The 27674-nt window shown below is 35.2% G+C and overlaps 1 protein-coding gene and 1 long non-coding RNA gene across 12 annotated transcripts in view; one reads left to right on the forward strand and one right to left on the reverse strand.

Moving 5' to 3' along the window:
- Positions 1–27674, reverse strand: part of MIPOL1 (mirror-image polydactyly 1) — a 184127-nt gene that overhangs the window by 110183 nt on the left and 46270 nt on the right. For 10 of the 11 annotated variants that reach the window (XM_027637715.1, XM_027637720.1, XM_027637716.1 and 7 more), the window contains 6 exons: positions 25486–25672; positions 23834–23969; positions 22757–22862; positions 10428–10557; positions 6387–6420; positions 5957–6127 (listed from right to left, as the gene is read on the reverse strand). In XM_027637715.1, coding sequence (XP_027493516.1) covers positions 5957–6127; positions 6387–6420; positions 10428–10557; positions 22757–22862; positions 23834–23969; positions 25486–25672 — 764 coding nt within the window. Of the gene's footprint in view, positions 1–5956; positions 6128–6386; positions 6421–10427; positions 10558–22756; positions 22863–23833; positions 23970–24376; positions 24530–25485; positions 25673–27674 lie in introns of those variants that run through there. The other variant, XM_027637726.1, reaches the window with a different exon arrangement.
- Positions 15690–21583, forward strand: LOC113944520. The gene is made up of 3 exons (XR_003526717.1): positions 15690–15864; positions 18712–18897; positions 21412–21583. It is a non-coding gene; the product is annotated as an uncharacterized LOC113944520 (long non-coding RNA).

A 27674-nucleotide genomic window follows, 5' to 3' on the forward strand; every position in this document is an offset into this window, starting at 1 on the left:
GCCTACAGAGAAATCACAACCTCTGCTACATCAATCTGAGAGACAAACTGACACTACAAACACGGATTTGTAGTGTCTCCTAACCTTCTCCTACCATCCTCTTTGACCATCTCACCAGTTCTCAGATTTCTTAATGCTTAGAAAACTAACAATTACACACCATGATCAAATTAAACAGAGCACTATGGCAGAAGATTAAACAGCTGCTACTCTTTTGGGGAACATTCTACATAGATCAGAAAACCCAATGTAAGACATCAGGAGGATTCTGTTTGGCCAGTTTCCTCTCTATTTCAGTCTCCAGTGGACTAAAGTTCCTACTTCAGAAGAAAAAACACTCATGATCTTCTAAATGTAGTCAAATATATAACTGAGTATTCCTCTGGAAAATATTCATGCTGCAGCTAGCACAAATATATCCAAGGTAGAGTCAGAGCATACCTAATCATCTGAGAAAGTAAAGAATTATTATAAATTTTCAAATTGAGTTTATTTTCAGAAAAAGTAAGCATCCAAGTAGTGAAGAACCTGGTCTTTTCTGAGATGCAAAAAATTTTTGATGCTCTTCAGCATCATTCCCGATAGTTTTACTCCATGCATCCCAAATACAACAATCACTGGCTCGGTTTGGCACTTGATGAGATTCAGTTGGTTAATTCTGAGAAGAAGCAAAGAAAACAAGGACTTAAACATTTTTAGTATAACATGGACTTCCTAAAACATGGATTTAGTCAAACTTTCAAAAGATTATCTTTATTTAGGTACAGAGGAAATGAAACATGACTTTTAAAGCACTGTTCCAGTGCAACACAATCAAAAAGAAAACTAATATTGCTAATCACAACCATTGCTCGTGTAACTTGGCTATTTGTAATCTTCTTTCAGGATCCCTTTTACTCATTAGTACCTCCAAACAAGACATATCTGTGAGGTTTACCTGAGGCCACTGATGTGAATCCCAACAAAACTGACAATCATTTTATCAACTCCCATTTTGTTACTCCCTGCAGTCACAGTGCAATTTTTAATGTAAAATCTCAAATAATTATTTTTTAAAAATTTACTCTATATCTTATTCCATATCCCTACTGCTTTCTTTCAGGACCTGGACTAAATTCACAGGGCAAAAGGGGTAACTTGCAGGCAGATGTCCTTTCTCTTTTGCTGGCAAGTAATTTCTGCATGCCCATTCATCTGCTGTTCAACTTGCTGTTGCCTGACCAATGGAAACCAGCCATTACAATGAATCAACGTGGTCCTTGGATCCTCAAAGTACAATAAACATCCCCTTTACCTTTCCTCCTCAAATAAGCCCATGACTAAAATCATCCATACCCAACAGCAACTGCCTGGTTCATGAACAACTGTGAACACAGCGTCCTATCTCTTCTTTTCCTGTTCCCAAATATCAGTGGCAATGGGAAAAGTAGGGTAAGCATCTTGACAGAGCATCTAGGAGGACATCATAAGATGTGCTTCTGGTATCCAAGAGCTTGATTAGTATCTTTAACCAGGCAGTGTCAAAGGGTATCAACACACAGAGTATAAAACCGAACTGCTAATATTCAAGTTACTAAAAATAGCACTCCTAACTGTGGTTTGGGTTGCAAAGGCACCACCTCTATCCTGAGATAAGAGTCATGAGGCACTGTAACCTGTCACCTGAGTATTACTCAATTAAGGGCCCAATCTTTTTCCATTTACATATGCTTTCGTTGTTTTACACTTCATACAGCTCTTGGTTTATTAACTCAAGAAAACTTGTTCACTCGTGTGCTGAGAATGCCTGTGAATCACAGATAACACAGAGCTCTAAGACGTTACTTGGTGTAGAAGGAGGAAAATTGCTTTAGCAGAATATAAAAAAAAAAGTTAGCAAGAAGTTGGCTTGTTACAAGTGCAGATATTTATTAGTTATCAGTCATTAGTCAAAACTGATAATGATGGGCAGTCAAGCACAGTGCATCTCCTCATTGTTTTCAACGATGATAAAGTGCCGTCTGCTGCCAAACAGTGCCTCAAAATGGAGAAGGGTACTTAAACTTGCTTCAGATGAGCAACTGGGTGCATGCCAATTTTTACATGAACAGTCATAAGCATGTTCCTGCACAACAGGATGTGATCAAACTATTCAGAGCTGTAAAGCCAGGTTTGCTTGCCAGTTATGTTATTGCTTCAAGATCAGAGACTACGTACTTTGCCAGCCATGAAACCACTGCTTTTCCTTAACAACAAATTATACATCCTTAATATTTAAAACTCTGTATAGAACTGACAGAATTAACCACTCTCACCTTTACAGAATTAGTTAGGCCTGAAAACATATCAAACATACAATCTCCTAATCTCTTAATGAACTTTAAAAAAAATCACTTTCTTCAAGCTGTACCAATTAAAAGATTTCCTTTCTTCTTTAAACCAGAAGAAAAGGAATTGTAATGACTAACCCAAGTCTTCAGCTGTAACCCTGTAATGATATTAGCATTCCTGTCCATAAGGTGTGATGTGGTTAATAGCTGGCTGAGACATTGTACTGTATTGCCTCCTGCTGGAAACCATTTCTTTAAGAGTATTTTATGAAGATCACACAATGTGACTATGCCGTACTAAATGTCTGTCACTAATTGGATTACTCAAGCAAGAAAGATTTTAGAAGAAAGGTAAAAGTGTATTTCAGTCAACTGGAAAAGTAAGTTTTTTCCTGTAATGGGTTAAGACAAACTCAAACATTACAGATGAGGAAATGATGTTTAATTTCTCCTAACAGTCAGTATATTTCTCCATTTTTCTTTCAGAGGATCAGTAATAAAACACACTCAAGATTCTCAGTATCACACAATATCTGTTCACTAACAAACATATCTTAGCAAATACAACCAAACAGTTGAGTTTGTTTTTTTAAGGGGGTTGGTACAGGAGAAGGTGGATGTCAATGTTTAGCCATGCTTTAGTTATTTATTTATTATTCACTTGAAAATACATACTAAAAGTAGTATTAAATATTTGAGTTTATACCATTTCATTGTTTTCACACATACAAAAAGTAGTTTGCATATTTGCTCAGTAATCTAGTGAAAGATCTAAGATTACATACACATGCACAGCTCAATACAGTGAAAGAAGTGCCTCTATCTGCTTCCTAGTAAGAAATAACATTCGCATTGGAAATCTAAAAAAACATGCAGAGGTTCTTGGGTGTTACAGCTCAAAAACCCCACATTTTCATGACCTTTCCAAGATATGGACAGTGCTCTCCATTTTTTGAAGAATAAAAAAATAATGCAAGAAAAATTCAAGTAGAAGAATCTAAACTAGCTAATTGTCAAGTATGCTGCAACAGCAGTCCAGTTAAATGCACCTTAGTAATATACCTACCAGAAAAAGCATTATAAAATTGCATTTAAAAGACCACTTGGAAGTATTCTGTATTTATAAGAAATGCACAGTTTGTAGAATGTCCATTCTCTAGCAATGTAATCTATCCGTCACTTGAAATCAAAACGTGTTTGAACTGTGAAGGCTTTTGTGTTATTGTTTCTCACTCAGAAAAATAAGAAATCCTGTAAGTAAAACCCCAAAAGCTAGATCCTACTTATATTCACTGTGCTCAATTGTCAAACACCAGGCTATTGTGAAGAAAATCATAGAGAAAAGTAACAGATGTAGCTTCATTAAACACATTCAGTCCAAACCCTTGTTACTGTACAATAGGAGCTCTCTGCCATATGGAACTGGTTATGGTAGTCACTCAAATGACACTGCTGTCTCTAGCACCACACAACAGCAAGCAGGACCAGAGTAATCCAGTGTTCACACCTTGTGTCATGAAGCATTTAACTTCTATTTCCCAGTGACCTCTCAACTTTAAAAATGCGTTTTCCAGAGGACAGCCACGCCATGCTAATGATTTACTCTATTTCTGCTTTGTCTCAGCCTGCTCTCATCAATTCCCCTCCTCATATTTGATGCCAGTGCCACCAAAAATAAAAAGATTTTAACTTGCAGATGTTATGAATGCCTGCGGCAACCCCAGATCCAACTTCCAATAATTTGCATTTGTTATGCTAAGCATATATATCCCCTGAATTATACCTAGTCCCTTTGTGGTCTAATGTAGGAATCCCTCTCCTATTGTTCTTGCTGTTAGCACTGTAATAACTACTGCTATTGCAATGTTAACAAAAGACTACTAATAATTCAAGTATGGTACGAATTCCCAAGGAATCATCAAGTGAGCAACACAGGTTGAAATGGTAGCTTCAGTTCAAAGGAACTATTTTCTAGATTCAACAGCAACATATATTTGAAAACACATGATTAATAGAGTTTTATTGATAATAATTTTAAACAATTGTGGTATAAATTGCAAAAGGTATCACAGTATTACAGCTTGATACCAAATATTTAAATTTTCATTTGGTGAGGATTTATTATTCTATTAGCTTATATTTTCAGCTGCAGCATCTACCTGTGCTGTTTGCTGATATGCCTAAAGATGGTTTTGTGAGTGGTGACACTTGAGCCATTACCATCTACAGTCATTATCTTTATTAATTGCCAAGCTGATTACTTGGAAAAGATTACTCCTTAAACAGGCAGCTTAAAATCAATTAAATTAAAACGTATATTAAATGCCCTACAATGACATTCTTCTGACATTGACAGACGTTTTATGGTCCAAATATGCCTGAAAGTCTACTTCAACAAAGAAGTAAAAACTGAGAAAATGAAAATAAAAATATCAAAAGATCCTCCTCTTTTGCTAAAAGTTTTTCTCTTATAAGCTGCTCACTTTTCAAATGCCCTGCGCAAAGAAGAAAGTACATAAACTTTTGGCAGGACTATTGGATATTTCCCAGTAGTTATGCTACTCATTATTATTAAAAAATCGATATAAGTAGACTGAAAAAGTAAAATACCACCATCAAGACATTAACATCCTTCACAGTACATGCTTGACAGATGCACAAAATATTTTAAGCACCAGGCAGATGGGGTTTTCAAGGTTAAAGTAGGAAAGAATGAAAAAACAACAACCAGAAAAAGTGAAAATTACAGTGTGTGTAGAGGAGACACTTTTATCAGAAGACTTTTCAATACAACATAAATTCAATCAACATTATTAATATCACAAACCTGACTTTAAATGTAGCAGAAATTAGTTAGATGTGAGCTAACTTTGGTAACTCACAATAAAAATCAAAATCTTCAATATTGGAAGAGTCAGATGAAATTTGTTGCCTAGCATAAATACATAAGAAGGTTCATCCAGTCTAAAATCTTTTCTCAGGAGATACATCCCCTACTTCAACTGTTCCTCTCTACAACCTGCTCCTATTGAGTTAAATCTAGTTTAAAATTTAGGGGAAAAAATGGTGGGTAAGACAATTATTGTTCTGTCAAAATAGGAAATTGCAGGGAATGAGTGATCTGAGCAGAGAAAAGAACCCAGCTTCTTTCAAGTCACACAGCAGATGGGTAAGACTTTGAGAGTCAAGGACCACATGCTGATTTTTATCTCCTGAATGTAAAGCAACAAAGGGAGGAACTGCTTGCATTGTTGCACGTGGTATTGCTACCTTCCTTTATTGTATATTTTTGCCACTTATATCCTTCAGTACTAGTTAACTGTCATCCAATGCATTTTATCAATACAGCATACTTCAAAACTAAGTTTTTAATAGCTTTTTAGATTGGTCAAGTCACTGAAAACTATTTTGTTTTAAAAAGAAGACAGTTACTAATGAAGTGCAAAAAATACAAAAATAACTTGTCTCATGAACACATGGATGCCATTTTAATGGGCACTATTACCATGAAGAAAAAGTTCTTTGAGATTTTCAACAGAGAAAGTTAAATGAAATAATTTTCTTCCCCAAAAATAAAGCAAAAAAAAAAAAGGAATAAAATAAAACGAAATTTGGTATTGAGTGATTATATACTTGTAGAGACTTACTTGAGACAAAGCAGCATCCCGTTGTTCCATTACTGCATTCATTTCCTCAGCTATTATTTTCTTTTTACGTTCTTTGGTCCTGTGTATTCGGTTCAGAATTATAGCTCCATTCTTCAGTATATCTATCCCCGTGTCTGCATTGTTTATTCTGTTCAGTAATTCCTGTAATGTCTACCAACAGCATTATATGTTAGTCAGACATGAAGTTTTAATATATTTTATTTAATATAGGGTTTTAATTAATAGGCACATGTGAATTGTAAATTGACTGAGTGAAGTTATTGAATTTTCATATTGCAGCAAAGATGTACATTATTAGTGTGTCAATTCTTCTTTTTCCCACATCTTAGTTCTTGAAACCCACTCAATTGAACTTAAGCCTCTAAGATATAAGACTGACATCAAGAAATCTCCTCAGAGAATGGCTTACCATGTCATTTTCTTCAGGGTTAATATTTTCTAGCCTAGAAAAAAGGGACACAGAAAGCCTGATCAGTAGCATTTCCTTAGTGCAGCAAAATGAGTTCGCTTTTTAAATCTTTAGAACCTCAAGTAATTTCATTCTACTAGTCTTTAGAGTCAACCATGACACTGAACATATTAAAGTGCCACCTGCTCGACTCCATCTTTCAATAATGCTCCATATCTTCAGCACTGACTTCAGACTGTTAAGTTATTAATGTTTACTGCTATATATGACTACAAGGATCAATTGTTCATATGTGCTTAGATGAAGAAAGTTCCCCAGTGATAGAAATGACTGATGCTCTTATTTTATTTATTTCTGGGCTTACAACTTTTACCTGATGTATTTTTGTTGTTTTTACTGCACCCCAAATGTAACAGAACATGACTTCTGTGCAGATTTTATTTTCATTTTTAAGTAATTCTTTTTGCACCTCTCTCTTCCAAAATGAGGAAAAAAAAAACCACTTAAAGTTTCCTTAAAAATATTTTAATTTTATATCTTGCATAAAATAGGAAGTTAAGGCAATTCTCTGCAAGGCCCTTATTTAATTCTGAAACAAACCTGCCTGCACTTTCCTCCCTTTCTATTTCAACAGAACATATATTGACCTGTCAAATACAAAGATGATACGAGGAATTTAGTCATACAGCATTGAACACTGGCTGTGCAAAAGCATTAAGTGATAGCACAAAAATCTAATAAATGGGTTAGTACACATTTTATTTTACCTAAGGTTAGTTAAATGGACAGAGATTTCTTTTCTGGAAAAATGAGCATATGAAAGTTACATTACCACTCCATTGCTACTTACTTAATGGTGACCTATAGTAAAAGTAGGTCTGCCAGTATCCTATGATATTTTAAAAGACAGGTATATTAAACATCTTCTAAACAGCAACACTTTTTCAACAGTGCTGAGACAGGCACTGCTCTGAAGCCATGATTTTAGTTAGCAAACATCATAGAACACTTGACAGCACACTAGCACCTTTTCCTTTAAAGCATTAGTTTTACCGAATAACAGTACATAAGGCGTAGTAAATCAACCAGTAGAGAAATTAATTCTTTAAATAAAAGAGAAATATTTCAGAATGTACTATCAGTGTACAACGGTTGGTAAATTTATAAGGCATTCACAAGCAGCAACTACTCCAACATACTCAGTCGGCAACAGAACTAAACAAAATAAAGTAAAAGCTAACCTTTGATGGGTTTGACTTGTATTCATAAAGTAACACAAATCACAAAATAAGAAACATAATACATTCCAAATTCTCAGAACTGGTTCTTTGTAGAGTTCCTGCTTCAGGTTTTTAGATTGCTCTAAGTGCCACTTCATATGGGACTTAAAAATGGATCTCCAGCTAGTTTGTATTCACAATGAAAGGAACAGTATTTGTCAAAGTAAATTGGCAGGACTGACCTGGCTTCTCCAGAGGACTTCTACACTGCTAAAAGTGTGGGTCAACAAAATCACCCAGCCAACCAACAGGCTGGGTAAGCAAGACACATTAGGGAGAAAAGGGAGTGGGAAAAAGAACATGAACTTCTGCCATATGCATACCTTCAGCATACTACTGCCACAAGGGATCTGTCTGTAGGTATACAAACACCTCCTTAGCAGACAGTATTTTTAAAAAAGTAGTGTCCAGAGCTGTGTATTTGCCCTGCTACCTCTCCCTGTACTGTGCACAGACAATGAGTGAAAACCTCATGATTTTAAAGAGCAGCAACCAAGGATTCCTTCTCCCCCCATTTCTAAACACATTCTGCTAATGTTACCCCTAGGGCCAACAGGGCCGAAAGAATTTTGATTGTTACAGTTAAATAATGACAACAGAATTGTTCCAGCTGCTAATTTAAAGAAAGCATTAAAGCACTTGATAAAGGTTGGCAGGCTGTTCAATATTGCCCTCTTGTAAAGTTCTCTGATTGGAATAAGTCCAAAGCAGATGGAAGGAGTGACCTGTGCTCTAAAACTTGATGAGTGTGGCACAAATAGCCAATGTTCTTTAAACAAAAACAAACCTCTATGTGCTCCACATCTGAGACAGAAAACTTGACCTTTTGAACAACGACCATAGGGAAGGAAGAAAATATTAAGGATGGTAGTTAAAAAAGAAAGTTGGTGTTCTCCACAGGGAAATCTCTTATGCCAATTCTGAGACTGAGAAGAGAATCAGGGTAGCAGACTCCCCTATAAAGCATCAGAAAAAACAACCAAGTGGATGACAGCCACAACAATTGCTATTCTGTAAATGATAGCAATAAAGTGTAGCAGCTTGGCTCCAAGCTATCAGTCAAGGAAGTTACTGACCCTCTCCTGGGAGCAAGTACTATTTTTGCCATTATCACTGTATCCAATGCCTTCTTCAATGACACGCTTTTGAGGAAGGTACTACACATGTTCTCTGAGAAATGGAATTTCTTCTCTTTTCTCATTGTTTTGCTTACAATGAAGTCATTTTTCCAGTACATGAATAAAGCAGACAGAAGGGACTGAAAGGAAAACAAGTGAAGGTGTTCTGAGGGATTCATGTGTGTCAAGAAATGCCACCCATTTGCCTATGGATTCCACTGCAGAAAAAGCAGCAATACACCAGAAACACAAAAATCATTGACTAGGTTTGTTGGTCAGAACAATTAATTTTCTGCACGACTTGAGTGCTTTAAGTCTAAAGAACTTGAGTTTATGCTAACACTTCATACACAGTTTTAACTGATTTTTGGAGCCATACAAAACTTTCTTTATTCTTGGAACATACAAGATTAGAAGACTGACAGAAGAACTGGAGACTTAAGTAAGGCTTACAATCATGATGCCTCTCATGGGAATTTAAAGTACATCTGTAATTTCCTCAGAGACTGCTGTTTAAGGCAACCTTTCAGATGCACATACACATATAATGGGCTCTATGAAGATGTTTATCAAATTGTCCACTAATTCTTGTGAGTACGGAATCTCCTAATCCTGCTGCTGAGTCATACTTACTGTGACAGTGAGGCTACGACAAACTCTAGCAATTTATAAATTCTAGTAATGGTGCACAATCTATGTATAGATTATTGAAATTAGTTAAGATGACATTCTCTGGTCCTACCTATAAAAATACCCAAAAGAAGACGACTGATTTTCTGCCTTAAAGAGGAGGGTTTTTAGTAGAATCAATTATTTGTAACATAATTGCCTGCCATGTAGTTAACTAAAAACTGCACCTATTCAGTCTCCTACCATGAAAAACTTGTTCGCTTTGTATTTCTCATGGCAGAAAAATAAGAAAATTTCTCAGCCACTCTAGACTTTGGGGGAGTACCCTCTGGGGGACTAACATAGACAATAACCCAGATGATAACTCAGATGGAGAAGGATTACATGGAGGGGTAAACTTCAAAGCTGTCTATATCCCAGAGAGAAAAGAAACCACTCTTGATCTTTCTCTCCTGACTTGACGGTTTTGTTTAACATGAGATTGCCTATTTCTGTTGTGTTAACATGGTGTACATAAAACTCTATGAACTATTAATTGTATCCTTATGGCCTTGCAAACTTCTTCTCACCAAAGATAAGAAGAAAAACCTATATATTTTTACTACCTCACCCACATCATTAGTAGATGGAAGAAAATGTCTGGGAGTTTAAAGGCTTGATTGATTTCCTATATGTTGCAACTTTTGACTGACATTTTGCTTCTCTGTGTCAAAAAGATCCCTATAAAATGTCACATACATCTTATTTATCCCTCGATAAATCAATACCAAGGCTTTTGATTATATTTTTAATTTTTGTGATCAAAATTATTCACCTTGCTCTCAGTCTCCAGAGAAAAATACGGTCTTACAGGATGGCTAACAATTTAACCAATGACACAGTAAGACTAGCCCTGGTCTATGTCATCACAGAGAATTTTGTGCTAAGTTTTCCTAGAACCACTGTCGAGCAGTTTATGACTGTCACAGACTGACACAACAGCCTTTTGCATAGGGCAGGAAATGCATACTTACTCTTTGAGAGACTGTTCTAAACGCTGGACTCGTAGAAATGCTTCATCTCTCTCTTCATTGGCTAACCTAAGCCTTGCCATGACAGCCTCATCACGTTCCCGCTGAGCAGAATAAACTTCTTCCACCAGAGCTGCAAAAGTATGTTCAACAAACAAGTTTGACATTGATTGCTAAAATCAATACTTTAAGGAATAAAATAAAGCTATGAGTTTTCAAATTCATCCCTGTAAAATCTAACAGGGCAAGAAAGTGATTTGCTGGGCATTCTGAATACTTGCTGAATGGAAAAGTAATTTTAAAGTTGAGAATAACATGAGACACTAGTAGGTTTCTTCTAGGACATTAGTAGGTTTCTTCTAGGACATATAGTTAAAAGTAACGATCCATTAAAGCAATTACCACCAGATTGTTACTATCAGGGTTGCACACAGATATTAAATATTAAAAATACTAGTACTTTCATAATCTGTCTATGGTATCACAAGAGTGGCACAGCTGGCATCTCTCTTTCTATGCCAAGCCTTTACTTTACTGGGTAATATACTGTTATATTATTTGTTATGGCATACATGGACCTGGGAGCATTAGGTACCAATAAACTAAGATTTACTGTCTATCCTTGGGAACAAACTAACACCTTCAAGTCATTTTTCATCCTGAGCTTACATTTTCTCCCTGCCTCTCCCCTGCCAATATGTCTAACACCATCTCTGGCACACTGCCAGAATCCTTACCTCAACCCTGCCTTCACTAAAATCTTTATTCATACTTTCATCATTTCCATCTGCAATACTGCAAATCTTTTCTCACACTTATCATAAAACCCTGTAGTTGCAATGTCTAGGGACTTTCAGGATGCCGTAAATAAGACCGCTGTAACTCTAAGAGAAAGGACTATATCCTCTCTCATTGTCACAGGCACCTCCAAAAAAGTCAATTGAGGTCTGTAGGTTCCAGAATTTTCTGTATACTCTCCTTTGTCAACCCGGGGTTTAGCCACAGTGTCCTAAGATCATATTATGGTCTCTTTCAAATTTTGGCATTTATTTCTCAAGAACTTTCTGTATTAAGCCATTGTAGCTGGGCTTCCTTACTCTCTTCAGAACTCTCTATTCCTTCCAAACCACTGCTTAAATCATTAAACTAACACTCAAAGAAAGGCTTCCTCCCTCTTCACTTCAGCTTAGAGCTTTTATCCCTCCATTCTTACCTCAATTGCCATTAACTTTTTTGCCTTTATTTGTTATTTTACTCTTACTTCACCTTTTTACATTATTGTAGAAAAATTAATAGTGTGATATAACAAAACATTTTATTGTTCTTCACAGAATGAAACAATAGGATCACAGTAGCACATTTCAGTAGCAGCTATATTGATGGCACAAAGTACACTTTATCAGTACCAAAAAAAACCCCAAAACTCCCGAGCCGACTGAAATATAAGAAGTGAAAAATTTCTATAAATTCATAAGCAGCTCAGACAACCAGGGATGTAAGATGACCAAGAAGATGAACAGAAAAAGAATCTGGAGAGATGAGTTAGAAAGCTGTTCAAGGTAGAAAAGCAATTCTCTTGTCCTCAAGATGGGAGGGAAAGTGTCACTGAGGAGTAAGGAAGCATTTTTTGCAAGTCTAGCAAAAGGTTTCAGGTTAACAGAAGATTAGAGAAAAGCAGACAGTGAAAGACTAAATGCTACTTCTGAAAGTGCAGTCTGTCCCCTCACAAAAATCTGCAGAGGAACTGCAAGCCCATTCATCAGGCCGGAGTTGTAAGAAGTTGTGTCCCAACAACAACAACAAAAGACATTCAGCATCAGAAGAACAGATCTTGAACTGTACACAAAATCTAGCAAACACTGACTTAATTCTCTTCTATTGAGTGGTGGGTTTTTTGGGTTTTTTTTTTAGATCTATTTCCCCTGTTTGCAGCAAGAATGTTTTGCTTGATGTGGAATGGAAAAGCCAAGACGTGAGTAAGGCAGCTGCAAAACTGCATGCACACAGGTTGGTAGCCAGCAATAAGTTTGGAGCACCTGAAGAGAGTAAGTCCAATATCTGCAAAGGCAGGCAGCTCAGCAAGAATAAAAACAAACTGTATGAGGTAGGTCGTGCATTTCAGCTCACGAGACCTCCACTTTGGTTGCTGAGATCTGTGATGGCAGGGGAACTAGTGCCTCAGCATTGACTGCTCAAGTAAACTACATACAACTACTATGTCCTCACTGGATCTGGAATACACAAGCAGTTTGATTATATATGGTAATTATTACCTATCAATACCTTAATATTTTTGTTTAATATAGTTTTTCCAGTAAATTATGTCAGTTTATCTAGTATAATGACAGATACTTCATAGAGAACTCTTTCCATAAAGCTGCAAGTGGAAACACTATGTAATTTCCGTAATGAAAACAATCGCTGAAATTAATAGAAAGCTGTATAAAATAACTGAAGATTTGGAACTTATTACTGTTCTGAGGTTAATTACTTTCCAGATTAGTTAACTTCTTTCTAGTCTCTTCAAGTGCATCCCTCCTTCTGTCAGATCTCAAAACATCCTCACCTCAGCAAGAAAAACCACAATTTGCTGACTCCTGCAATGGATCTTGAACATACAAGTACATTTAGGAGTGAGTGTTTTTTTGCATATCTAATTTCCTCTCTGTGTAATTATAACCAGTGGTAATAATGACCATACAGGCCTTTAAAAGCCAGATTATTGCTTATTTGTCCTTAAACCAAAGTAATGTATATAAAACAGTAAGAAAGCATTCAGAAAAAGAGATTTTTTAAAGTTACTTAAGCATCCTGCTTATCTGAAATCTTACCATCTCTGATAGCAGCCCAGGAGCTAATTGCCTTGAACAGCGAACCCTTCCCCCACCCAAAGGTATATTACAAAACACCGTCTGTTAGCTATTATCTATGGAAAAGTGATTTAAACTGAGCAACTCTTTCTTGTTGTTTTCTTATCCTTCCACTAAATTAAAACATTGGAGTAAATATCCCAGTGATAAGATCCACCACCTAAATTTAAAAAAAAAAAAATTATAGTCTCTCCATATCAATTACAAGGGTTTGGTTTTTGCTTCTATTTCTTAAAATTAATATTGTAAGTCAATTGTTTAATATTAAAACAGAATATGGAAAGCGTAGAAAATCATGTAAGATGCCTGCATGGTAATCTAAGTCAGAAAGTATATACTTAGCTACATGGCATTTTTAATATCACATAGCAATACTGACACTGACCAATAGAAATTACTTATTTAGAAAATACTTAAAGTCCTTATCTAACTCATTTTAATGGTCTACAGAAAGCTAACTCACCTGATTTCTTTACCAGCCTTCTGAATTTAGGTTAGACATTTTTGCTATCCAATGCCTATACAATTTTGACTCTTCTTTAATATTTTATGAATTCTTTTTTCCTATTATATGGAATATTATGACAGTTACACACTTACAGATAGTCCGAAGTATGATGTTGTTAACAATAACATTCGCTATTCAGATTGAGCTATGGATGAGTCACAAGTAGCAGTTCAGGACCATAAGGACCACAGCATTCCTCAAATAAGTCACTGAAATGAATACATATTTAGCTTTCAATGCAGTAGCAAACCAAAACATTTTGCACCATATCTAGAAAAATATGTGATGTATAAGTTGTCCACTTAAAAACTATGAGGGAGAGTGACAGGAAATTCCTCTATACTAAAAAGAGTAAAGAATATGCAGATTATCATCCCTATGCTTCTTAAAAATGCCAGGCAAAAACTGATTGAGAGTTAACATGTCAGGCTCCTAAGTTCAATTCAAGATAAGGCATACCCAGCAAAATACTAGCTCCATACTGGCACACTGACTTGATGCCTGATCCAAAGAAAAAAGAGATCCAGCTACTTAGTTACCAACTGCTCTGGTTGACACCACAAAGTTTTTCTTGGAGACACCTTCCAGTGGCACACCAACCAATCCTACCCTGTCTTAAGGCTTGACCAAGAAGAAACACAAATTCTTATAGAACTCATGTTTCAAGCAAGAAAATTACACACAAAACCGAAGTAGGAATAGTCTAGTGTTAAGTTAAAATGAATTGTATCATTTACTAATTCATACACATATAATTACATTAAAGAGTTAAAATATTTACATTCCAGAGTGCTAAGTTATGAAAAAAGGATTATTTTACAATGCTTAAAGATATTGTAATATATACAAATATAACACTATTATTTAGTTGCATAAACTCTATTTGTTTTGGAAGAATTCAATAATATCTTTCTCCTTGTAACTAAAATCTGCATACTCTAAAAGAACTCTTTATTTTAAAAGAATCATTATGCTAAACTCATCAATTCTAAAACATTTTTAGTTTTTAGTAAAGAAAACAATTGTAAACAGAGAGCTTTTGTAAGGTAGATAGCTATTACAAAGTTCACTCAGAAAATCAATATAGCATTTTAGCTGGAATTTGCTCATTAAACACCCACAGCTCTAATGCAAATTATGATGGAATGAATAAAGCAAATACATATGCTTCTTTCTTTTTATTAAATGTAAAATCTACTGTTAATTGCATCTGGTATGTCATATAAACTTTTCTCCTTAACTATTAAATGGAAGCTTTTACAAAAGTCATTAGAGATTCTCTTTCTTTGACTTGTATAAATTTCAATATTTGTTCAGTAAAGGTTCACAGCAGTTAAATTACATTAACAAATATTATTAGCTACTATGTAAGCCAACTAAGTAAAATACTTATATTGCAGGTAAAACAAATCAATGGGTGTTTACAATAATATTTGGATATGTCCATTTTTAAACAAGCTTATCAAATATCATGTAATTCTTAGTCAAATGAGAGAGACTCAAAGTAGATTTTTTTATCCCAAATACTCAAATTTGTTTAGTAAGCTAATTGTTTTCTAATATGGGCAAAAGTAAATATGAAGAAGATGAACCATACCAAGTATGAGTTTACTGAGTCAAAGCAGTGTACATATTTTCTTAGTTGAACCTGATTCTTTCGGCAAACTTATCTCCTATACTTTTTAAACTACCTTTAAAACACAGTAGTACTAAGAAGGTGTGCTGGAAATCATTCTAGTTTAAACAGTGGTTCATGATTTTCCAAACAACAGAACTTTGGGGGAAGTAAGGGAAGCACGACTCCCAGGGTAAAAGTCTGTTTGCTTATTTCCTAGAGGTCATCTGTGTAAATAAAATAAACTGAGTGAGAAAGGCAAAAGAAGAAAATGTTGGGACTTAAAAAATCAATGGTAGCAGAAATCACTTCACATAACTCATCAAAAAAGTAAAATCAGAATATAGTACAGAGCTTATAAAGAAAAGATGAGATCACTAACCACACTGCTACCATAACTCAGAAGATACAGTAAATACTATAACACTACAACAATTGTGTTTCAAGGTAAGTCAGAAATAATAACAATATTTTGGACTTTGCAAGGTGTTTGTTATCAGATGTGATGAAATGCTGCTTTTGGAACTGGACTATATGAAAAGTGATCCAGGAAAATTAAAATTTTATTAATTGTTTTTGCAACAAGCAGTAGTTACAGCAACCAGTTACTTCGAAGAAAAAGACATGGTGAGAAAGTATTCTTGTTAATAACAATGTATTGTTGCAGAAGGTCAGGGTTTTGCAGTTTAAGATTTAGTATTCAAGATCAGTGGTTGTGGAACAATAAGTGACTTAGGATTTTCTTTGGCATTGATTCTGATACATTCGAAGTAATTTTACTAGTTCCTCGCACCATTACAGCAACATGAAATACAAATGAGATCATACGCTTTTACAAAAAAGGCTCTGAGCATCTTAAATATTCATGAATTGACTGAAATAATAATAAATAATGGCTCAAAAAATGTCAATACATTATTTCGCTTGTTCCATGAATGTATACAGCCCTAAGACAGGAGTGAATACTGAAATCATGTGAAAAATGAAACAAAGAATATTTTCTGTTTTCTGCCTTTTGGAAACATATATTATTCTGAAGGAATGAAAGAACTTGCTTGGCCAAGTCATACTTAGAATTCAAGACTCCTGTAATGAGCTGCTTGTTTATCCTGCTCAGTTGCTTCCATGAAAAAACTGTCAGCTGAAATTTATCCTGCAGAGAGGTTTAACTGAAGCTTTTTAGGGATTTTAGTTTTGTTTTCACTTTGGATTTCTGGGTAGCAGCTACGTGAATGTGAGGAATTAGAGAATTATATTGGGAAAAGGGGTGCAATGACTACATGCCTTTTCATTTCCATCAGTCTTCCCGTTCCTGTCCACCATTGCTGGATCTCTGTCTGTCTAATCACAAGAAGACTTGGAAACTATTCTTGCCATTTCCAGATGGGTAATTATTTAACCATTAATTTTATTTAACCATATGGTTATATGCTTGTTCTCCTTACAGAAATACAAACATGAATGTACTTGTTATCCACTCAAATTAGAAATCAAAATTCTCTGAGACTTCCTTCCACTAGATTTAATGACTTGCTCACAATTCTTAAATAAGTCAATCTTATCATAGCCAAATAAAAAAAAAATACTGCATTGCAATGAAAACCTTTAGAATGTGTTATTAATTGGTCTCTGCATATACACGTTACAAAACGCAGATAATCCCTAGAAATGTTCAAATCCTAAGGCCCTTACACAGCCCTCATTCAGGCTAATGGCAAACTATCAGGAGCTCCAGGGCTGATTGTCAACTTAAAAATAGTGCTGACATGTTCTCTTACAAAACAGACAACTTAAGTTCCCAGCTCTCTTTTTGAAAGCTACCATTCATTTACTTTCAGTTATGACCTATAACTAAAAAATAAAAGTAAGATAGTGATAAGAAGATGATAGAACTACTTAAGAGTTTTCACCGGTCTGTACCTGGAGTTATACACTAAAAGTCATTTACACCTAAATGTGACTTTATAGATAAAGCAATCTGAACAAATACTGATAGAACACACTGATTTCTTTATTGCTCTGTGTTTGTTGTATGTATTTAGTGCACAGTATTCATCTGCTCCTACACTTCCAATGCTATCAACAGAGTGTTCTTAATAAAAGGCTAAAGTTGCTTAGTGGTAACTGTGCATCGGGTTTTCTTTGTGTACTCAGATCCCAATTCAATTAAAAAAAATAAAGTGGGAAAGAATAGGAAAGAGCATTATACACAGACCCTAAAGCAGTTCTCGTGAAAGCCAATCCCTGTACAATACTTAAGCCTCTGCTTCTAATACACTAAGCACAGCTGACTTCAAAATTCAAACCATAATGCTGTTAAACTTTTTCTTCAGTGAATAATTACTGATGCTTGAATATTTACTTTAAGGGGGAAAATATAAACACTGCATGAAAGTTTGCAAGTTATAATTTGTCATGTTAAAGTTTTGTAATACCCCAAGAAGTAGGTTACTTGCAGACCTTTTTATTCCTGAATAAACCCCAATTCTTTATGCTCATCTAGCACTGTTGTGGGAAAGAAAGAAAGGCCAGACTAATCACAGAATTATGCAGAAGATACTGGCTTGCTTTTTACAGACAAGCTCCACCCATAAATAGTTTAGTAATTGGCATCTTGATCTATGCCAGCTCATCGTATACTGTACTTGAAAGAGCTGCATGCAACTTTTTGAGAATCAACAATTCTGACAATCAGAAGGTAAAAATTCCATTGTTTCAAATTAAACTGTTAAAAACTAAGCCAAGAATTTCTCAGTCTCAATGCCCCCACCTTGGGGATTTTTTCTTTCCTTTAGATGGATTATCTGCCTTCCCATACAGAGGATACAAATCCTACAGCTGTTTTCAAAACTGTGATATTTATCAGGAAATATTTGAAAAAATATTCAGGAAGTAGTATTCCATAATGAAGCATTAATAGGACAAACCCCCCTAAGAATGATATAGACTATATATATAAACAAATTATGTCTAGAAAACTGGGTTAGGGAAGTTATGAACTACCTACTTAAACTGTAAAATATCATTCATATTTAGGTTTATAAACACAAGACTTGGGAACTATTGAGTTCTTTTGGCTAAAACCCAATATTGGCCTTATTTCAGTTTAATTGGAAGAGGATCTTGAATTCATCTTCTCCATGAGATATCAGGAACCTGGATTTCTGTTTGTACCAAAGGTTAATAAGAAATGTGTCTGCAAAAGTCAAACAGCATTAAATACCAAAAACTGATTATTATTCTGCAGGAGTTGTTCTGTCATTCATAATCTCTCCATGCTCCAACCTTCCACAGCTAATCTTTAATGGATGACATGCAGGAAAGAAAAATAACATCTAAAAAGGGACTTTAAAGGGAGCTTTGAAGAAATGGAAAATACTTTGCTTCTGTGCTGGAAGTTATTGCCACCCAAAGTTCATTACTGGCAAGATTACTTATTTCCTCTTACTTTACGGGATATTAAATCAAATTAACTCTCAGGTAATAGCCACTTGGATATTTGTTTTTACTTTCTATTAAAACGATTGAATATGCATATTCAGTAATTATTTTTTGAGTCAATTTAGGAAACTTCAAATAATGTTCATGAACTTTTCCATACCATAATCAAGAATTCCAAAATACTACAAATGCAAATGCACAACAATTTCATAAAAATAGACCTGAAATAGGGACTTCATTGTAGGTATATTGCCATAGTTTCCAAGAGACTGAAAGCTGTAGAACATATACCACCATATTAGAAGTACTGCTTTCCCCTTTTTCCACACTCTATTTCCTATCATTACCCTGGTCTTTCAGAGAGCATCTGCAGAACACTAATACAGTTTTCAGGCACTAAAGGTAGTGTGCAACATTTAACAGGGCTGGACTCAATCCTCCTGATATAATGTTGATCTAAAAAAGTAATAAATTTTGGTAACTTTCTTATTAGAAACTAGCACAAAAAAATCCCAGCTCCACAGAATAGCCATTGCTACAGAAAGATTTAAGGATAAACATTTTTTAAATTATATTTTCATTTAGAATTATTCTTAGTCTCAACATATATCATGACAGCAATAAAAATATGCAAGAGCCGAGGTTCTGATGCCAACTATGTTATACCTTGCTTCAGTAATGGCAGGAGTTACTGTGAGAAGACTGGGGCTTTGATATTTTTTCCAGTTTAGAGAGGCTATCACTATGCTCCATAATTTTGCCTTACATTCAATCAGCTCTTTCCTCTAAAACTTCCCATATATACCCTATTTCATTCTTCTGTTAGGAAAAAATGAAGTCACTTATTATGTCCATCCAAAGCGAGATCTTTTCTCTCTTCTGGTTCTTTTGAAGACTTTGTCCTTTGCAATGCATCCATCTTTATTTTCCAGTCTGTCCTCAGAAGATGTATGCTCCTTCTCCCTTTCCCTTCCCACAGGGGGCACTCATTCCTTTTCTGTTCAACATATTAAAGTTCTGCAGTTCCCAAATGTCAAGATTTTTCTATTCTTCATACCCAGTTCATATGCGGTGTTCCCGTTTTTCCTTATGTTATCCTGGTCTCTGTTCTTTTATGATGTACTCTTCCCTTGATTTTCCTGATGTTGTCACTACCTCTATTCTTCTTGATGATGGGGAGTGAAACTAATGATACGCTAATGGACACTGGCTTATAATGACACAAAATCCAGCAGAATAATAATGAAGAAACTGCAGGAATTTGTGGCAACTATGACCCCCAGAAACATTAGTATCCAGTGCCTAGAAGTCTGTAACCAAAACAGCAAATTCCCTAAATTTTTTTAGCCATAACTAGCTGACATAGAGATAAGGACCCAAGGAAGTTTTAAAATCCATCTTCCAGGCTAGCAAAATTTGAAAATAAACACCTTCTGAAAATAATTTCTTTACTGCACAGAGTATTATACTTTCTCTTCCATCATCTATATCTTCTGCTTTAATTCTACTTTTTCTTCTTCTTTCATGAAGCACTTAACAAATTTGCACTTTTTCTCTTCACTTCTTCCTCTGAACAAAGTAAAAATTATAAAGGGACAATCTCCAGATTACATGTTTCTGAAGACTGCAGTAGCTTCATTTAAAAATGGCCTTTGTCTTCAGCTTTTCTGTTCTTTCTATGGGACTTGTTTAAGTAAAACCCATCAATTAGGGGGTTACCTTTTAAAACGGAATTGTAATACTCCTCAAGATAGATAACACTTTTATGGTGTACCTTTCTGATGTTCTTTACAATATAATTTTGTGGAGTCACTTACTTATCATAAAGTCAGTACTAAGTAATAATAAAAATGCAAACACCCATATTTACAAGCTTCACTCCACCATGTGTTATACATGGCAGTAATTAAACATTAACTAGTAACATGAAATCACAGCAGCAAGTGTTCTCCCTTCCTCAAAGAACTTAACACAAGGGGGAAAGTTTTTCCTTAAACACAGTCTCTTCTCTATTAGGTTCTGCTTGTCCACTAGAGCTCTACCCAAGGCTTTTACGAGAGAGAGACACACAGACCTCCACAAATTCGGTTTAGTTCACATCATTCCAGATTTCAAATCATTTATCCATACTTGGTAACATTCTTAGAACTGTAAGACAGGAAGCAAAAAAACTGTGAAATATTAACAACGCTTCCTTTTGGCAAACAGCTTAAGTAGTAAGGAGCCTCCTGCCCTCTCTCTCAGCATTTAAAGGATTTTATACTTCCTGTACTCATAAAAAGAGAAAAAAAAAGGCTATTTTTTAAAGGTCATCCTTACTACACATTGCAGCTCTCTTTAAAATTTGGGTTATTCTTACTTTTAAAACTGAATAAATATGTTAAATTCTTATATCCATATTCATGCCATACTATTTTGAAGAGAAAAATACACTTAGGACATAATTAGAATGTTTGAACAGTAGTGTAGGAAAACAACAATTTACCAACAAGTATTTCTACTGCATCCATAAAAATGAAACTAAACATGTTTTTGACACACCTTTTTTTCCAGGTTTTAATGAGCAATGAACACCTATATCAAAGAGAATCAAGTACAGAGGTAAAACACTGGGCAAATATCCAGGAACAAACATGAAACTTCAGATCCAGCCCAAACCATTTGCACTAGCCTTTGGCTGCTGGATGTAACGATGATAGAGAGTGTGGATTTTTTTTCTTATAAAAATAAAGCAAGCAGTTATGTGAAATTGAATAAGAATAAAATTATGCCTGTATTTAATTTTTTTCCTAAGATGTCGATTAGATTTTCCTTTCCCTTCCCCCACCACAGAAAATCTAGGAACCGTCTCTTCTATCTATAATATTCACAGTATACTGTATTCTCAGGAGTTTGATATCAAGTGGAAAGTCAGCCATCTGTTTTTCAGTTAGAGGGTTTATAATCTGCTCTGTTTTCCTGAAGACACAACATTTTCCTGAAGTACCAACATTTTGGAGAGAGGTATTAGTACTATTAATACATTATGAAGTGTGTAAGATCTATAAGAAAACAGTTTTACGAAGCTCACACTTTCTTTCTGAACAAATGATACAATGTATTTATAAAAGCATTCTCATTCATTTTTTTAAACGCTTTCAGAAAAACCTTAGAGTATTTTTCTTCTACTAGGTACACTGTATACACAGCCACTTCTCAACAATAAAAATACTCAGCTTCATTACATCAGCAATACCTGAAAGCATAGAATACAAGTTATCTCCATGCTTGTATGTCTCCCCAAAGAACAATTAATAACAAATATAAGCATGCATTCACTTTCAGCTATAAACTGAAAAACCTTTCCTTTGAGAATTCATATACACTTCATTCACCGGAGATATACCATTATTTGACAAAAATTCATTATAACTACCAGAAGAGCAGATTTTTCAAGAACAGGTTTTTCAAGAACAGTGCAGGTCTCTAGTTGAGGTGAATGTGTGACTATCTCCATGCACGGGGAGGGGGTAGTATTGCTCTGAAGGAGCTAAAACAATAAGTGGTATTTGAACTGCTGGTTGAAAGGTAGAGGCACTGGTAATCATTATTTCCCCTTGTTTGTTCAGGACCTTCCAGCAAAACAAACAACCTTTTTGTGATTGGATTGACATGGTGTTAACAATGCATTTAATGCCCAAATCAGTATGAATACAGGTAAAGCTCCTACTAATACCAGTACCAGGATGTTAAAGCCACCTATTTTCTAAGCAACTCTAAACAGCCACATATAAAAAAAAAAAAGTCAAATCTTCCCTCCTTTAGTAAATAAAGCTAACGCTCACTAGGCCACGTCATATAGCAACCACAGGTACTGTAGGAGCCATACAGCCATCTGTTAAACGCCTGCCTACTGTACCTGCAATCTTTTCTGCAATCTTAGCTTCTGTAGTTCTCTCTTGCAGTTCTAAGTCCAGTTTCATTGTCTTCAGCTCCTTGTCCTTTTCAGCCAGATTATCTTGAAGCTGAATTGAACAAATGTACAGTAAGATTCTTATCTGGCTGAAACAGCTCTTTTAACCACAACAAAATTGTAAATAATAATTTCTTACCCCCAAAATACAAACACTAAGCATTACAACAAAAGTTCAATTTATTATATTTGTTTAAAGACCAAACGTTAAAAATATCTATTTTAACATCTGACCTATCTGAGACAAGTAGCACATTGCTACTTGTATTGCATGCTGTTGTTTTGACTTGGGATTCTCTTCTTCAGGTATCGGCAGCCTTCTTGCTAAGGAAGTTCAGAATTAGACAGAATATAATGCAGGTGGTGTCTGCATAAACAGCCCATTTCCTACCAAGAGTACTGCCATCACAGCATGAAAAGACTGTGGTGTAAATGCATAATTTTTCATGTTCATTATCAGATACAAAACTGGTATTCTTTCACATATTGAGGCCTTTCTTTTAACTGGGTATTCACTAAATCTGTTCTTCAAGAGATATCTGAGCTTGCCATTAAATATTAAATGGAACTTCATGGAAAGACTATAGACTGTTACATTGTTTAGGTGCATACAACTACAACTAACTAGAAGCAATGCACTGTTCAAGTAGGATGGAATTTTCTTCCTCTCAACAAAGAGAACTTATCATGGTACATTCGTTATCTGGGCCACAGAAGCATCAGAAGCATGAGCTCCAGATTCTATTCATGAAGTCCTGGCTTTGTCTTTGGTCCTCCTTGGTTTTCATCCAAGGTGCAAGAACATATGTCACTGATTAAAAAAATCAGAGGGTAGGTTGAACGTTTTTTTTTAATTCCAGAGAAATGGTTGTTAAACAGATACTAAGAATCCAAAATGTCAGGAAGCTAGTGATTAGTACTCTGAAATAAATAACAAAACTAAATCAGAAACAATTTAAAATGTATGTTTTGCAAGCCAACCATAAGAAAGCAAATACTGTGATCTGAATATCTCAATTGTACCTTTTTATTTTTGGCCCTCAGCGTGTCCAATTCTTTTAAAAGGAATGCAGTTTCTGTTTTTCCATCTAAATCTGCAGCATCCTTCCATGAGGGTATAAATTCAGGGAGCATTCTGTTAGCCTTTCTTTCTACAGTACTGTATTTAGGAAGGAAAAAAAAAAGAGAAAGAAAAGTAACCTCTAGATACTACTGCCCAGACATTATAAAACTCAAGCATTTTCCATGTTCAGGAGATGCTTCCATGACCAAGTTTAAATATAACTCATCATCATCTTAAACTGAAATGTTTTGTTTCCTCAAATGATTTTTTTCCTTTCTCCTTAGAAGAAAAAATTACAAATCACATTGATGGTACACCAAGACCAGAATCTACAATGCAAATCAACACTGACTCAACATTTCCTGGGTTTTTCTATATCAAGATATTTTATCATATATTCTAATTACAATCTATTTGGGGAAGGACATATTTTGTGCAATTTATATAGTATCTACTATAATGAGGTTTTGGCACATAGCTTTAGGATCCTCCATGTAACATACTTGCAGATGAGATGGTTTAACATGCTGACTGCTGTGGGAGGTTAATCTCAGTGTTGAAGACCAGCCTGATTGCCAGTGGGAGTGGCATTGGTGAAGGGTAGGAGTGACAATCTTTGGCTGACTCTGTGCTGGACTGTACTTAAGCACTTGGGATTATATTTGGCTTTTAGTGCATTGCCCTAATGGCATATGTCAGTCCCTAATGCAAAAAAAGGCAACAAGACAAATGAAAACATACTGTGGATTGGGTTTGGCCCAATAAAACACCACCAGTTCATAATAAAGATAACAAAAGCAGGTGTAGAATCTGCTAGACAGGTGAGGAATTAGTATATTTTTCAAAAGTATATAATAGGGCTTTGCAGTCTTGCTCCCATTTTCAAAAGCAATTCTGTCACTTTCAGTTTAGACTTAGTCTGCAGAATGCCTAAATCACTCAAAACTGGTAGCATTTTCCCTAGGCAGCTAATTATACCTTGTATATTGTGTCACATATAAAATGAGTATATATATTTCTCAAGATCGCAGTAGAGGGCCATTGCACAGTACAAAAATTAATGACAAGAAATGACAAAAATTAATAACAGAATAATATGTTCAGAGTTTATATTAAACTTTTCAACCATATTTGCCTTTCTCCAGATTCCTGTCACAGACTGCTACAAGGTATCACAGCTCCTCATATTCACTCTTCCAACTTCCTCTGGACTTCACACGGCTTTATTCCTGCTTTCTACTCATTCATCATATTTAGGATACACTGTGCTTGTTGTGTAAAGCCACAGATGCTACTAGACTTTTAGATCTGTTTTAGTTCTCTTCAGGATGCATTTTCAAAATTCTCTGTAGAGAACACAATCATTGAAATACCCACAGTGTGTGATATAAACCATTGCAAATATCAAATTTTCTATGCAAGAGAATACAATAGTGAAAAAGTTGCATTCCGCAAGGGAAGAAGGGTAGATATAGTGAGTCTAAGTAAAAAGCTGACTTACTAACTCTTATGTGGGTAGCAAAATTCCCTATCTTTATCCAAAAATCCATATGTATATTGTCTATAATTTGAATCTAGAAAAACTACATATAGGGATATTTCTTGGTTTTACCTTGATTCTTCAGGACCAGAACTATAATTATTTAGGACTCCTCCTCTTTGACTCTTTACTGGCAAATCTGAAGATTTTGGTGCTTCAGTTTCTGTCTGGATGAAAAATTCTGCGTTTTTTTGTGAATTCTGATAAAACTGAAGTCCAACACAAAAGTCTTCTTTTTTTTGTTCCAAGATGTGTGTTTCTAATTGGAAAGAGAAGAAAACACATTTTCTTATTTGGAAAATGAAGCAAAACCTTGAGATTTCTCATTCAAAAATGGTTTCCTATATTCATATTCTTATTTGTAGCAGAAAGGAACAAGTAATTTACTTTCAGATTCACAGCTTCTTCTACGCACTCAGGAACAATAGTTGTGTTACCGACAGCATGGATGTAGAAGTTACAAACTATTTCCTGGATTTTTCTCATGGAAACATGCAAGATTAATCACCATTTCATAATACCTCTTCCCCTTAAATGACTGCTTAAAATAATGCTGACTGTAGAAAAATATTTACCTATCTTTCATAAAAATCAGCTCTACCACAGTAAGACATGATGAATTTCTGCTATAGAGAGAGAAATTTTCAGGTTATTAATTAGACTCTTAGCTATAGTGAGGTCTCTTTCAAATCCATTTTGGTTACAAAAGGAATATCATCAAGCTGTAATTAGCAAAAACAAATTTAAGGCCACATTATTCATTCCTGTAGAGTGCAAGGTACGGGTGCGTACAACTAAGGAACCCGAAGAATGCAAAACAGAAATTATGCCAAAGGGGAAAAATATGACTAAAATGTTGAGAGTGACAGTTAGTTCTCTTAAGCATGGCTACTAGATATTTTTAGGGCATTTCTGATATCAAGGTATTTAAATGAAAGAAAGATCTATATACCACAAATGTACTTTCATAAAGTAAGAACAAGTAAGTTTTAATTATAGAATTATATTAAAAAATGAGAAGGAATCAGCCTAAAAAACCTGCAAATGCAAAAAAGGTGCATATATTCTTCATTTTTTCATTTAGATTTGTAGAGAACAAACACTGGAGCTTTCGCTTGTTGAATAAAGTTAGTGTTTCCAAACATTTTGGATAAATTATACGGTATACATTCTCTTATCCATCTAATAACATCCTCTTCAAAAAATAATAAGATGCTGTTTATACAGTTGAAATCAAGTAGAAATAGCCCAAAAATACACATCAATCAGTATCAAGGTGTCATGCTCCATGTAAGACATTCCAAATAAAAAATACCAAATATTGTCTCTAAAATCTGTTGCAATAGATTCCTTTCTCCTTAAAGAAGTAAAGACACAGCCAATGGTACAGGAAACAGACCAAGGGCACTGAGAGATGACTTGTGAGTTGCCTGGAGTCAGTTTAACAAGTTCCATTAAAAGCTATATGTCACTACCTCAAAGAAAAATTATGGTACCCACTGCTCATCTGTATTCTCCTAATGCACTTCCGCACAAACTTACTTGAATCCACTCTTACCATTACTGTAAACTATAACCACTGATTTTTGTACTAGAGAAACAACAGTCAACAAACAAATCCTAGAGTGCCTTCCCTGCCTCTGCTGGATGCAGTTGAGATTTCTGCTATTTCTTTTCAGATTGGATGCTCAGAATCTTTGTTTCTGAGCACTAATAAACATGTGGGGACCACAACTTGATACAACATTAGCATTGTTGTAGTTGCCCATAAGAACCAGGACCTTTGAACATGAGGGTTCTTCTTATTGTCTGAAGATGATCCCTGCGGGTCCCTTTCAACTCAGCATATTTTGTGATTCTGTGATATTTCACTCAATTCTCTTCCATGCCACTCCCCCTTACTAGAAGGATCAAGGCTAACACCACCTGGGTTCCCACACCCTTGATCATCACCCCCAGACCCATACAGTCACACACAATACTTCCCAGGTCACACCAACAGTATCACTAGTGCCTACATGGAAGAGCAGCTGGGGGTAAGAGAGTAAGATAAGAATCAGGAGCCTTTCTATAACATCCTGAATGTGAGCTGCAAAGCTCTCTAGAGAACAAGTTGAGTCAGCAGATAGATTTTTATTTCTATTTTTATTTTTTAAAACCAGAAGTAAACATGTCTGCATGAGGAGGTAAACATCATTAGCATCTGCACTTCAGGGTAAATCCTTAGGCCATGTCAAGATACAGGGTTTTATGCCTTCAAC

Source organism: Corapipo altera, unplaced genomic scaffold (genome assembly GCF_003945725.1).
Source record: "Corapipo altera isolate COAL_440 unplaced genomic scaffold, ASM394572v1 23, whole genome shotgun sequence".
Classification (NCBI taxonomy): domain Eukaryota; kingdom Metazoa; phylum Chordata; class Aves; order Passeriformes; family Pipridae; genus Corapipo; species Corapipo altera.